At 43.7% G+C, this 12926-nt stretch overlaps 1 protein-coding gene across 11 annotated transcripts in view; it reads left to right on the plus strand.

Moving 5' to 3' along the window:
• The window catches only part of nfixa (nuclear factor I/Xa), a 111041-nt gene that overhangs the window by 9639 nt on the left and 88476 nt on the right, over positions 1-12926 (plus strand). The window contains exon 1 of one of the 11 annotated variants that reach the window (XM_034592171.1): positions 2572-2793. The exons of the other annotated variants lie outside the window; for them this stretch is intronic. Within the exon in view, the coding sequence (XP_034448062.1) occupies positions 2767-2793 (27 nt within the window). The 5' untranslated portion in view covers positions 2572-2766. Of the gene's footprint in view, positions 1-2571; positions 2794-12926 lie in introns of those variants that run through there. 11 annotated transcript variants of the gene reach the window in all.

The following is a 12926-nucleotide window of genomic DNA, read 5'->3' on the forward strand; positions in this document are numbered from 1 at the left end:
TCTGCGATTAAGACGGTTAAAGCAAAAGATTATAAGATATAAAAGGAGAAAGGGGGTCACTAAAAAGAACCACTGAGAAATAGGAAAAAAGGGGTATAGACAAAAAGAGAAAGAGGGAAAAGCTAGGGAGCATACAAAGGCTTTAGGGTTTGGGCCTGTGCCGTGGTGGGGTGTGGTTTGGAAAGAGGAGAGACTTTGGGAAAGGAATAGACTACACCTCAATATGCTTCACTTTCTTTCACTTTTATTTAGTGCGTTCCTTCTTTTTTTCACTCTAATTCGTTTTTCTGGGTGCTTTTGCCAGCATATCTTTGACCACAGGACATTTGAGGCCGTGTGTGTGTGTGTGTGTGTGTGTGTGTGTGTGTGTGTGTGTGTGTGTGTGTGTGTGTGTGTGTATATACTTGCACTTTATATGCACGTGCGTCTGTGGTGTGAGTATCTAAGTATCCTACACAGGCTGAGGTCTCGTAAAGCTGCACAGCTTCATATCCCCCTGAAAAACTTGGCATTCAAGCACTGGGGTGACTTCAACCCCTGAAACCGCACCCTTGCTTACACACACACACACACACACACACACACACACACACACACACACACACACACACACACACACACACACACACACGCACACACACACACATTTCGTAAGACTCAAACACACATTCTCAAACATATGCACACACACACAATTGCACACACACTTCCAAAACCTCTCTTTCTCACACACACACACACACACATGCACAAGGCAGGGGCTTATGTATAATTGCAGGCACTCTGCCTGCATATATGAGTTTGATTAGGCTGAGGAGCAGGCAGCGGGCGAGGATAAAGCCAAGCCTGATTAGAAACAGAGTGTATCACTTCCATACAATAGGAGTCACAATGAGACTGGTTTAGACCACTTCCCCCAAGTTCAGGTATCCTTTGTCTGCATATGCACTCACGATATACACCAGTATATGACTTGGGTTTGGTTGAAAAGGAGAGGAGGAGGAGTCCAAAAGGTATCACGGCTGAATAAATTACAGTCTGACGCACTGTGAACTTACAACTTGCTGCAATAACTTTAGACTTGTTTAGTCCCTTAAAGACACGCTCATATGCAGAGGGATCCACAGAAATATGAAAAATACCTGAATGATCTTGCTCTTGTAAATATTTAAAACTTTCAGATGAGGAGCTCCTCGTTATGAAGTGAGCAGAGCTGAGCGTTCTCGGCCAACGCTGAGCTAAAAGAGCCGAGTTCCAAATCCAGCCGTGATGCACTATAAAGTGAATTACAAAAAAGAAAGAAGAAGAAAAACTCTGTTCATGTTTTAGCTGAAATTTCAGATTCATCAAATATTAAAGATAAAGGTATTACGCTTAAGGGACTTTAATGTGTGTGTGTGTGTGTGTGTGTGTGTGTGTGTGTGTGTGTGTGTGTGTGTGTGTGTGTGTGTGTGTGTTTGTGTCACCAGAGCCACACCACAGCTAAATCTGAGTGTGTTTCTAATTTGTTCACACTTGGATCAGCTTTTGCATTTTTGCTGAATTCAAATTATATCAGTGTTGAAAAAAATATATACTTGCATATTTTGCAGATATCTGTCCCTGTCTGTGTAAACATAAGAATATCACAGAGTCTTTTTTGAATATTAAATTGATACCAATATATTAAAAAATGTTAAAATTAACTTAGATAGATAGATAGATAGATAGATAGATAGATAGATAGATAGATAGATAGATAGATAGATAGACAATGAGAGAGAAAAAGAGAGAGAGAGAGAGATAGATACAGAACTGAAAGTGCATGTAAATGGGAATCAGAAGATATTACAAATATTCACTAGAAATAATATAGGTATGGATGGATGGATGGATGGATGGATAGATGGATGGATAAGATAAGATAAGATAATCCTTTATTAGTCCCACAATGGGGAGATTTGTAGTATTACAGCAGCAAGAGTGAAAATAGGGATGTATCAGTAAGAAATATGCAATACTTAAGTATAAGGAAGATACAAATATACAAAAATATGAATTGAATTAAACTAATACATACAGTATAAAGACAGGAAAAATATGTATAGTGTGGCAATGTGATAGCATAGTGAATATTGCACAGTTAAGATAAATGGATGGATGGAGCAGAATAATGAACGCAGATTCAAATGAACAAATAACAGGAATGATGTCAATAAAAATAAAATATAATATAATACTCATACTTAATACTTAGACTTGTAAATAAAAGCTTTACTTTCAAACACGATGTGGTGACTGAGCTCGGCACTTTAGTACCACTGCAAACCACCAGTGCTTCAGGAACACGAGCCAAGCCCAGAACAACTCACAGAGATAGAAGCGATCCTTTGAAAAAATATATATACATGAGTTTGTGTCGATGTGAGGAAAAAAAGAAGCGGGTAGAGAAAGAGAGAGTGTGTGTGTGTGTGTGGGGGGGGGGGGGGGGGGGGGGGAGAGAGAGAGAGAGAGAGAGAGAGAGAGAGAGAGAGAGAGAGAGAGAGAGAGAGAGAGAGAGAGAGAGAGAGAGAGAGAGAGAGCGAGAGAGAGCGAGAGGGGAGGGAGGGAGGGAGAGCAGCAGAAACTTTCTCCTAAAGTTAGTGCGGAGCTTCCACTGTGTGAGTGAGAGAGTGAGGCGGGGTTAGAGCCTGGACTGAGCCACAGCGGCTTTGCAATGCGGCACCGCAGCGAACCTCCATCCAACTTTATCACCAGCAGCTCATCTCTTCACCTCTAGACACCAACATGTACTCTCCGTACTGCTTGACACAGGTAAGCAAAGCACAGCCGCGGCGAGCCGGTCGTTTCCACGCTGCTCCTCGCTGCAGTTTATTTTTTATTTTTCCGGTGTCGTGCGCCTCCGGTTAGTGTGTGTGGTTGCCGCTGTGTTGTCCACCGTGCTCCCGCCGCCGCTGCTTGTCATTTGTTGCGTTTTAGGGACCTCTCTCTCTTCTTTTTTTTTTTCTTCCTCCAGCCCGGCTCCCCCCCCCCCCGATACTATTTAACTTCCCCTCCCTCTCTCTTGCGCGCTCTCTCCCTCTCTCCCCCTTTCTCTTTAATGGCACTCCTCCAGCGGGCTTTTCTTGTGCGTCTCATTGCGCATGGTTTGGAGAGAAAATGGCGCTTCTCCTAAATCTATTTTATATAAAACGGGACGTTGGAGAATAAAAGGGGGGACGAGAGGGGGCTTCGGATCCCGGACAGTTGGCGGACTTAATTGCGATCACCCAGAGGCAATGATCGACAAATATAATAAAGCAACACACCGGGTTCATGAGTTGTGGAACAGTTTGGTTTTTTTTTACACCCGGAGAGAGGAGGGGAGGGGGGGGGCTTTGACTTGCGGCTGTTGCGGAGGTGCAGCGTGGACACATTCACAACTGTCCCTCCGTTATCTTCTTCCACGTTTAGAAATGAGAAATGAGTTTTTTACGCACCAGTGAGGACAGTGTGGGCGTGTGTCCGAGCTGCGTGGCTGCACTTGGATTAATGACTAAATACAGCTGACCTTTAAAGAAGCAACTCTGCCACCAACCCTCATGTTATTTACACAAGCGGCTCGTTACATTAAAGGCCACGTGTGGTGGAGTTTTTAACACGTTCGCTTGGTTAATATTGATGATAATGATAATAAGAATAAGTCACTTTACCCGGTGCGTAAATTCAAGAGGCCGTTTGGGGCAATGGTTCGGTTAGAGGTGACTTCACTGATTTGACTTGTTGTAAATAAAAACATGATTATTGATAAATATATATTATAGAATATACTCACAAAAATATTCATTTTGAATATTCAGCCCATGTTTTTGTCTTTAAATGCAACATTGCAGTCTCAGTTTTGACCTTTCGGGCCTCGACTCCGTGCGCACGTCTGTTGCCATATACACAGAAAAAAGTATTTTCATCAGCCCCTCTTAAAATTATTATATTTATATTAAAAGAATATAAACTAATGATAATATGTAATTAATTAGAACCTCCACGCTGAATATCCATAGCAAGTTAACCTTTAAGCCATTTTGAGAAGATGAAATTTACCCTATACGAGCTCATTCTTTCTTTCTTCTTTTTTATTTATATTAATATATTTTTGTGTGTTGAATTTCTGTTATCGTTTTAACACGAGTTGTCTACTTGTATGTACAGATCACTTCTCAGGACAGCAAAGGTCAAACCATACATGACCTTTTTTTTTTTAAAGTTCCATCTCTTATCATATATATATATAAACATAAATGTGTTCCCATGATGTTGTGTTTGTAAAGTAGCACTGCTCTTCACAGTCTGAATCCGGTGCAGTCACTGCGGAGTTAACAGTTGAGAGCCGCAGCTTCAGGCCGCCGCATGTCCGTTTTTCCCTCCGCCGCTCGACTTATCACATTAAAACACATGAGAGTGAAAGTCATTGGAACGTTTCAGTACTTTCACTAATCAAGCCCTCATTTAAAGATCAGGTTGATTATGAACTTTTTCTACCAGTATTAGTTTTTCTTCCTTTTTTCTATCTTTTTTGAATGTGAGGTCACAAGGTTCAGTTAGTCAGGACTTGTGTGAAATGTATGAAATGTAATCATCAAGCATTAGGATTAGAAACATAATGTACAACGTGAGATAATTTTGCTTTAGAAACTCACAGCTGCTCGGCTTCTGTGTCGTGGGTTAAACCGTCCATGGATTCAGAGAGGTCACGGCCTCTCTCCCTATATGTGGCTGCTTGAAGGATTTATAAACCTTGCACCAGACATGTCATATGTAGCCTATATATTTTTCCAGAAATGTATTTGAGCTCATCTCAGAGCTGCACAGCAGCAGCAGTGATGTAGCAGAGGAATTATAATCATTCCTTTCCTTAAACAGCACAGAGGAGCTCCGTGGAAAACACGCAGTGTTATTTCAGGCCTTTTCTGAGCAGACCTCAGTGTAGCCTGTGTTTTCTCCCACTCCCACTTTCACAAACAAGAGGACAGAGCTGATCAGATGCAAAAGTAAAATTTCATCACATTTTATTATGTTCTTTTTTTTTGTATTACAGTAACAAAGCAGGAGGCCTCGTCTGCGCCACTCCCGTCACTTTAAATGCGTATTTTCCCTTTCCGCCTCCTGCTCATGTCTTCTGTTGACCTCTCTGACAGACATGTTCTATAATCAATGTGCTCTATTTGATTTCGCTGCGTAAAATAAGTCCAACATGTCCTGCTCTTCCTCCTGCTCCTGCTGCCGCTGCTGCATATTTAGTAGGCTCCAGATAATTTTCCAAGCCTGGTGGTATGAGGCAGAGGTCCGCATCGAGTTTCCTCTTTCTTTCCATTAATTAAAATTAATTGGCAGCAGATCCTCTCGCACGAGCGCCGCATGGACTCGTGCTGCCCATATGCGCGATACATATTGATCTGCTTAGGCTGCTGTTATACTAGTGCGTCTCTACTGATGCATATCAAGCGGGGCTGATTTGTTTGTGTTCCCCTCATATCTCCTTGTGTTTGTGTTGTGTCTGGTGGATATTAAGATAACACCCTGCAGCCAGGAAGCAACTTGGAGAGGAAAGAAAACGCATCCTGACGTGACACCTGCCAGTTTCACACCTGTAATTCAAAGTTGATCTAAACGCTAATGTGTTTTAATCGTCTGTGATGATCTGCGATGAGAGGCGAGATAGTTTGTATGCGTTTGTCCACACCCATGCGCATATGGATGAGTTCTTCTGACGTGCGTAATCCTGTGACCCCATCCAGTCGCTGGTGTTCGATCTTGGTCACGTAAATAATTCACAAACCACTGAAAACACGCAAAACTAGTGTAAACAATCCACGATGTATTATTAATGCTGGTAAAAGCTTTGCTGGAATGGCCGCGCATGGTGAGGTGACGGACCCGAGCAGCCAAAATGAAGTGGCGCACCGCAGCCTTTGTAGCCAAACTGCACCGTGCGTATTGTTTCACATCCCTGCGACGGAAACGCATTTGCATAAACTTTTAATGTGCTTTGAAGGTCGCGGAGGCGTCGTTAATTAAAACTTTTATGCGCTGCGTTTTTTGGATTCAATTATTTCAGACTCCCAGTTAAGTCCCGCTTATCCAAATGAGATGTGGGCCGCTAATATACGCAGCGTGTCTCACAAACACTGCCAACTTTTTCCTTTTTTTTTCCCTCTGCGAACTCAGAGATCTTTTAACACATCATGTGCGGGAGATTGTTTAACTATTTCCCACCGCATAGTTCACTGCACACGCAAAAAAAAAAAAAGTTTTATTTGCTTTTCGACTCTCTCTCATAAGCGCTTCGTGTCTGATTATTTGCAGATCTAAAGTGGTTTTTAGATTTGGAGATCAAATGAGTCCTTGAAATTCACTCAGCCGTGCAGATTGGCAAGGCACTTGAAAGCTCTACTACATACTGTAGCCATGCCACATAGCCATAGCAATAGATAGGAAAATAAATAAAAAACGTGGAGATTGTGCAGACAGTATCTTTGGTGATGGAGATAAAGGCACCTCTTCTGTGGCAGTAGCGGCTGTTTGTGGAGTCCAGTGTGCACAGAAAATGGTCTTGATGACATTTCTAATGAGATATTGTGAGTAGCTTTCCATTGCACATCTTGTGTGTTCCTTCTTGTATTCCATTTTTGTGTTTTTTCTTCTTTGTGTTGTTTCTTTGTTATAATCTGCCAGAGGACTAAAAGGAATACGATTAAGATTGAAGATCTAATCTGGCATCAAATGTTGGCTTTTACGTTTGAACGGCATGTGCAGTCCCTTATAAATAAACAAACATAAAGAAAGAAAGATAAAAAATATATTGTCTTAAATATCTTCTAAAAAAGAGCTTAGTTCATTAAAACTCAGAATTTCGAGACTTGAATCCACACCATTCCTTGTAGCTGTCCTGGTGTGTGTGTGTGTGTGTGTGTGTGTGTGTGTGTGTGTGTGTGTGTGTGTGTGTGTGTGTGTGTCCGTGTTTGTGTGTGTACATGCATACAGTATTTGTGTACTTCTACTCCTTCCCCTGTTTTGGGTCGATGGCTCTCCTGTGTCAGCCCTGGGTTCTGGTTTCACTGGGACCGGACAGTGACGGCCGTGGTACGGGTGTAAGCTGAGGTGGGCCTGCATGATCTGGTAACATACCAAACCTCACTGGTGTCGCTTTGTACCACACGTATACACACACACACACTAATCCTGCTCACGCTGAGTTTGTTGGTAGGCCCTGCACAGGCAGCGGAGAATAGGTTTGCTGTAGTGGACGATAGGCAGAGTAAAAGTGGCCTGCCAACTGTGCCAGGACGGCAGGCAGCTAGGCAGAACCCAGGGGTACATTGTGTTCCTTTTACTTATTCATCCTTTCTGCTGGAGGCAGACCAGTTCCACCTTACACTGCTTGGCCCAGAGCGAGAGCTGGTAGGCAGGGACGGAGAGAGGAGATGGAGGGAAGAGTGCAAGGAAGTGTTAAATGGCACAACGTGTCCATGTCCATCAAACAAATTTATGTGGAAAGAAAAAAAACTGTATTTGATATTTGCGAGGGACGTGTTGACTTGAGGTTTTAAAAAAATACTTATATAAAGTTATATTTTTGCTTGTTGAATTTTAAATATCGGCTGTCGGAGCGCCTGTGAGGCCCTGAGCTAAACATTGAGGTTTTCTCCGGACATGTCCTCCTGTGCATTAGTGTGTGAATCTGTCTTGGGGGGGGGGGGGTTAAATCCAGTGTGGCTCTGCTCATCCCTTATCTGTGCAGTCTTCCTGACCGCCCATAGAAAATGGATTTATCATGCTTAACTGAGGCAATTGGCACAACAGGGTAATAGGTGGCTGTACCCTGGATGGATGGGCCTTTGTGTGTGTGTGTGCGTCCAATATATGTGTGTTAATACATGCAGCCTCCCGCCTGTCCTCTTCTGCCTCCTAGTGTGGATTAGGTTTAGGCTGATCTGTGGCCAGCAGAAGCAGGCAGCCCCTATAGCGGTCTCATGTTGGTCTGTGATATAGTTGTGTTTACCAGGCCATACGGCGTGCACTTGGATGTGCATACACACACACACACACACACACACAGTTACACACTCATCTGAAATCAGTCTGAACACTCGTGCAGATAGACAGAGAGATATGTGGCAGAGGAGCGGCCGAGTCGAAATCACTTCAGTGTGCTGATACCGGGAACATCTCCCTCAGTTTGGCCTTTCCAGCTTTTTTAATGAGAGTAGAGAGCACCCCAAAACTGGAATGTAGTGCATACCTCCGTAAAGGCCCGATAGTCCCCTTTAATTCAATGAAGCTTTCCACACACTCACAGATATCAGTCCCATAAATAAGCCTGTTTTTTCTCTCAAGATTGATCAATTATTTCTTGTGAAATCAGTGAAAATGTCCTAGAACGCCTTCTCACAATGTGTAAGAAAGAGATTAAATTAAATCCTGGATCTACAAAATTGTATTGTTTTTTCCCTGAGCCATTCCACCAAGTTTCGTTGTTAATCCAATAGTTTTTGCGTAACCTTGCTTACAAGCAAACATACAAACCAACCAACCAACAAACAAACGGTGGAAAAATGATCTCCTTGGCCGAGGGAACTATTTTCAATTATACTGCAGAACCTTTGTGGCTGCAGTGCCCACTGCCTCACATAGTTTTATTCTGGGTTGGGGGCTAAGACTTGGGTTCATAATATGAATGTGTGATTGATTAATAAAAGCACATCCGTCCTGTGCAGCGCTGTTTTTCTCAGGATTGAGAATCAAATGTGCACCAGCCGTTTATCTTTATTTAAAGTGAAAAGGCTTTGGCTTTGGCAGCGAGTGATGACATGATCTAAGAGTGGAAACGTGAGTAACCCTGAAGGAATGGAGAGACAAGAAGGTACAATAGCCGACGCGCTGCACTCTTCTAGCAGCTGCCTGGGACAGACTCCCCTTCACCTTCACCCTACTCCTCTACCTCCACCCCCACCGCCTCCTTAATTAGCTCCCTTTAAAAGAGAAGTAACGGTTAGTGAGAGATGTGCATTGTTCAAGGATGAGCTTCAGTTGTTGTTGTTGTTGTTGTTGTTTGTCCCCCCCCCCCCCTTCCCTCTCCCTCTCTCTGTCTTTCTCAACCCTCCCCTCCTCCGTCACCCCTTGGTGTGGTTTTCGCTCTTTTTGATTTTCTCAGAGGCTTTTTTGTGGGGGTAACCCCACTGAATGGGACAATGCAGCCTAGCGTGAAATTAAAGCTCTTAGTTAGTTTGGAGTTGCTCAAAAGAGGATTTTACACATGCATGCATTCATACACTCTCCCATACGCTATAGATATAGCTAATTAGAGGAAGTACACCCTATGTCGAGCATCAAGAGCCCAATTAAAAGAGTAGGGGAAACCTCTGTGTGGAAGATCTAGGCCAAACCAGCGCCGTGAATGCATTTCTCTGCCTTGTGTGTGAACAGTATGTCTGCCTTCCTAATCCAGGCGGGAGAATATGGACACGGCTGATATGAAGTTTCATTAACATATGCATGTCACGTACTCTGTAAGTAAACCAAGAAAACAGTGGGATTGATCATCCTGACGGGCGAGCGTCTGATTCAAAACAGATTGGGCCGCTCTCGCCGACTCTTCCAAGTCTCATTTTGGAAGTAGTCTCGAATGAAATGTCTGTCATGCATGAACATTAGAGTTTCTGTTGTTCATGTCAAAGGCATGTATTTGTGCAATTTCCCGTACACTCTGATGACAGTTTTTGCTTTGTCAGATACGTTTGCATGCTCGCAGAACCATAAAGCATTTAAAAAAGTTAAGTTTTACAATAATGACTAACTAATTAACTAATTACTGTGGTGCATGAAGTTTGTTGAATCCTTAAATTGTTGATGGAAATACATATGGGTTAGCGTTAGCCTCCCTAATATGTTGAATGACTACCCAAGGCAATTTATTATTTGTGTGTGGATGTGTGTGTGTGTGTGTGTGTGTGTGTGTGTTTGTGTGTGTGTGTTTGTGTGTTCCCCAAGGGAGCCAACAAATATATCTAATACTTGACGCAAATGCAGTAACAATCTCACGATCGCCAATCACCAACAATCTTTGACTCCCATTAAGATTAAATAACTCAGACACACACGCACGCACACACACACTCACACACATAGTGTAACTACTGGTCAAAGAGGCCTGCCGTCCCAGAGAAGCAGCCAGTGAATCCAGTTAGTGAGTCAGACTTTGTGGAACAAAGTGTGCTGCTCTCTGATCACCCCCCTCCTCCTCCCCCCCCCCCCCCCCCCCCCCCCCCCCCCTCTCTCTCTCTCTCTCTCTCTCTCTCTCTCTCTCTCTCTCTGTGTGTGTGTGTGTGTGTGTGTGTGTGTGTGTGTGTGTGGTGTGTGTTTGCATGTGCGTGTATCTCAGTTACTCTCTCTCTCTCCCATTGAGAGCACTGGCAGCCTGCCAGGGGTGGAAAAATCTATAAGCCATTGCGTAATATACCATATCTTTACCTTGGTTGAACCCTGCACAAGATCCACAGCTGTGTGAGCACACAAACAGAAATGAATGTGTTCATGCCTCAGTGTGTGTGTGGTTGTGTGTGTGTGTGTGAGAGAGAGAGAGATAGAAAGACATAGACAGTAATAGACAGAGACACACAGAGTGGCCTCTTTGTGGCTAGTTTTCCATGTGTACCCTCATATAAACAGTATCACACCATTTTGATCAAACGCTGCTGACCAAATATTTTTCAAAGCGGACTGAGCAGGGCGTTCTGATCACTTTCTGGAGCCTTGCGCCAAGAGGAAAGTTAAGCTTCGGCCAATATAAAATGTATCTGCCTCTGAGGCGGTAGGTGTTAAAAGTGGAAATCAAATAAACCTAATGTTGCAGCTTTTAATGACACATTGAGCCCATGGCAACACCCCTGTATATATCCAAAGCCAGTGGCGTAGGTAACATCCTCTACTGGAGTGACTTGTTCTCCATGCATGTCTTTAGAAATGGAAATGAATGTACAAGGCCGTAGGCTGAGCAGCGAACAGGCCCTTCATGTTTGGCGCTCGTCTTTTTATTTGCAGATTCATAAAATTGCGTTGCATTGTTTTCGATGCGGTTGGTCGGTGCTGTGTCGGTGCAGTGCCTTTCTGCACCTGAAGCTTCTCCGGGAGCTGTGCAGAGTTTGAGCTCCCGAGGGAGGGAATGTAATGTTTTTATTGGAAGCCTTTTTATAGCAGGCCTTAGTCCCTGGCTTTCATACTTTTCTGCTTAGTGTTTTGGTACTGGTAGTTCAAAGGTGTTGTCTCTTATCTCACACACAAACAGACACACACACACGCACGCACGCACGCACGCACGCACGCACGCACGCACGCACACACACACACACACACACACACACACACACACACACACTAAAGACAACAGTAGTCTGTTGCTCACAAACTGTTGTGAATTCCTCTCTGTGATAATTGAATTGAGATGAAACGCCAAACATTCTCTAATCAGTTCTCATCTTCACTAATATGATCCACTCAGCCAGTGATATTGGCCGTCCCAGTGTCACATGCTCGGACTGATTCCTTTTTGATGGCTGTGATTATTATTAAATGGTCTCTAATGACTACTGATAATCCCCATATGCAGCCGAGTGTGCTGGATTCTCTGGGAGGCGGTTGTTTGTTAATGCACTGCTGCTGCTTAAAACACATACAGATGTGTCAGTGTGGGACGAAACCGCAAACCCGACTGAGATCCAGGCCATTGTTTCGGTGCATGCTCGTGCTTAATTTTGACCGGCTTGCTTATGGAAATTGTTCAACAAACTTGTAACTTTTCAGCACAGGGCCACCCATATTAAACCCACTGTACCTTCCTCCCCTGCAGCGACAGTGTGAAGGGTCAAACTGTGTTAGTGTGGTGACGGTGGTTATGGGTGGGGGGTGACAGCTGTATGAGGGTGGCAACTTCAGTCGAGTGGGAGAGGAACACAGCATCATTTTTCACCTCACGCACTGTAGCCTATGTATTTGTGCGCGCATGTGAACGTGTGTGAGGCGGACTGCTGATACGTTTAGTGTTTATTGACTCAGAGAGACGGGCCGTGGCGGCGCACACAGTGTTGTACGGGTGGCAGGGGTCCAGGCGTGGGGGAAACGTGTGTGTTTAAAGTACACACAGGCCTAATTATGCTGATTTAAGCATTCTTGCGGTCCTCCCTCTGGCTTGCGGTGAGTTAACTGGCACAGGGGCGTCCAGCAGAGAGAGAGGGAGAGAGAGCTAGGGTAAATATTAAGAAGAGAAGACAGAGATAGAAAGTAAGGACATTCATATTAAAGAAGAAGATAGTGAGGCAGGTTGGAAGAGAAAAGGTGGCAGGGAGGTGCAGCGCACTGAGGGTGACTACAGAGAAAAAAAATGTTGCCCCAGACACTGGGGAAACAGAGGAAAAACATACACGGCCGTCAAACTTCCCAGCAGGTTTTTTTCCTCCTCACATTTGGGTTTTTAAGAGCGCGCCCGCTCTTCGTATTTATTTTTATATTCAGATGTTATGGATTGCTCCGGGAAAAGGCTGTACCTTTTCCCAGCAAGAGGAATTAATACTGTTTGAATGTTCTCTCCGGGGTCTAAAAGGAGGAATTTTTTTGCAAAGGGGTTTAGGAGGTTTAGGAGTGAAAAAAAACCTGACCACTGCTAAATAAACAAACTAGGCATGATTAAAAAACTGACCCTTGTTTGTTGACTCTCTGCTTGTTTCTGTGTGTGTGCGCACCTGCCCCCTGTCTTTTTATGCACATGCATGTACCAGACAATTGAGTATGAATGCAGAAAAGCGGGGAACGAACAGTGTGGGATGTAATATTTACTAGTAACTAGTTACTGTTCTATACATTCTTTGTGTATCTGTACTTAATTCTTGTTTACTTTTCACTTTTACTCGACCTAAAAA

The sequence above is a fragment of the Hippoglossus hippoglossus genome, chromosome 1 (assembly GCF_009819705.1).
Source record: "Hippoglossus hippoglossus isolate fHipHip1 chromosome 1, fHipHip1.pri, whole genome shotgun sequence".
In the NCBI taxonomy this organism is placed as follows: Eukaryota; Metazoa; Chordata; class Actinopteri; order Pleuronectiformes; family Pleuronectidae; genus Hippoglossus; species Hippoglossus hippoglossus.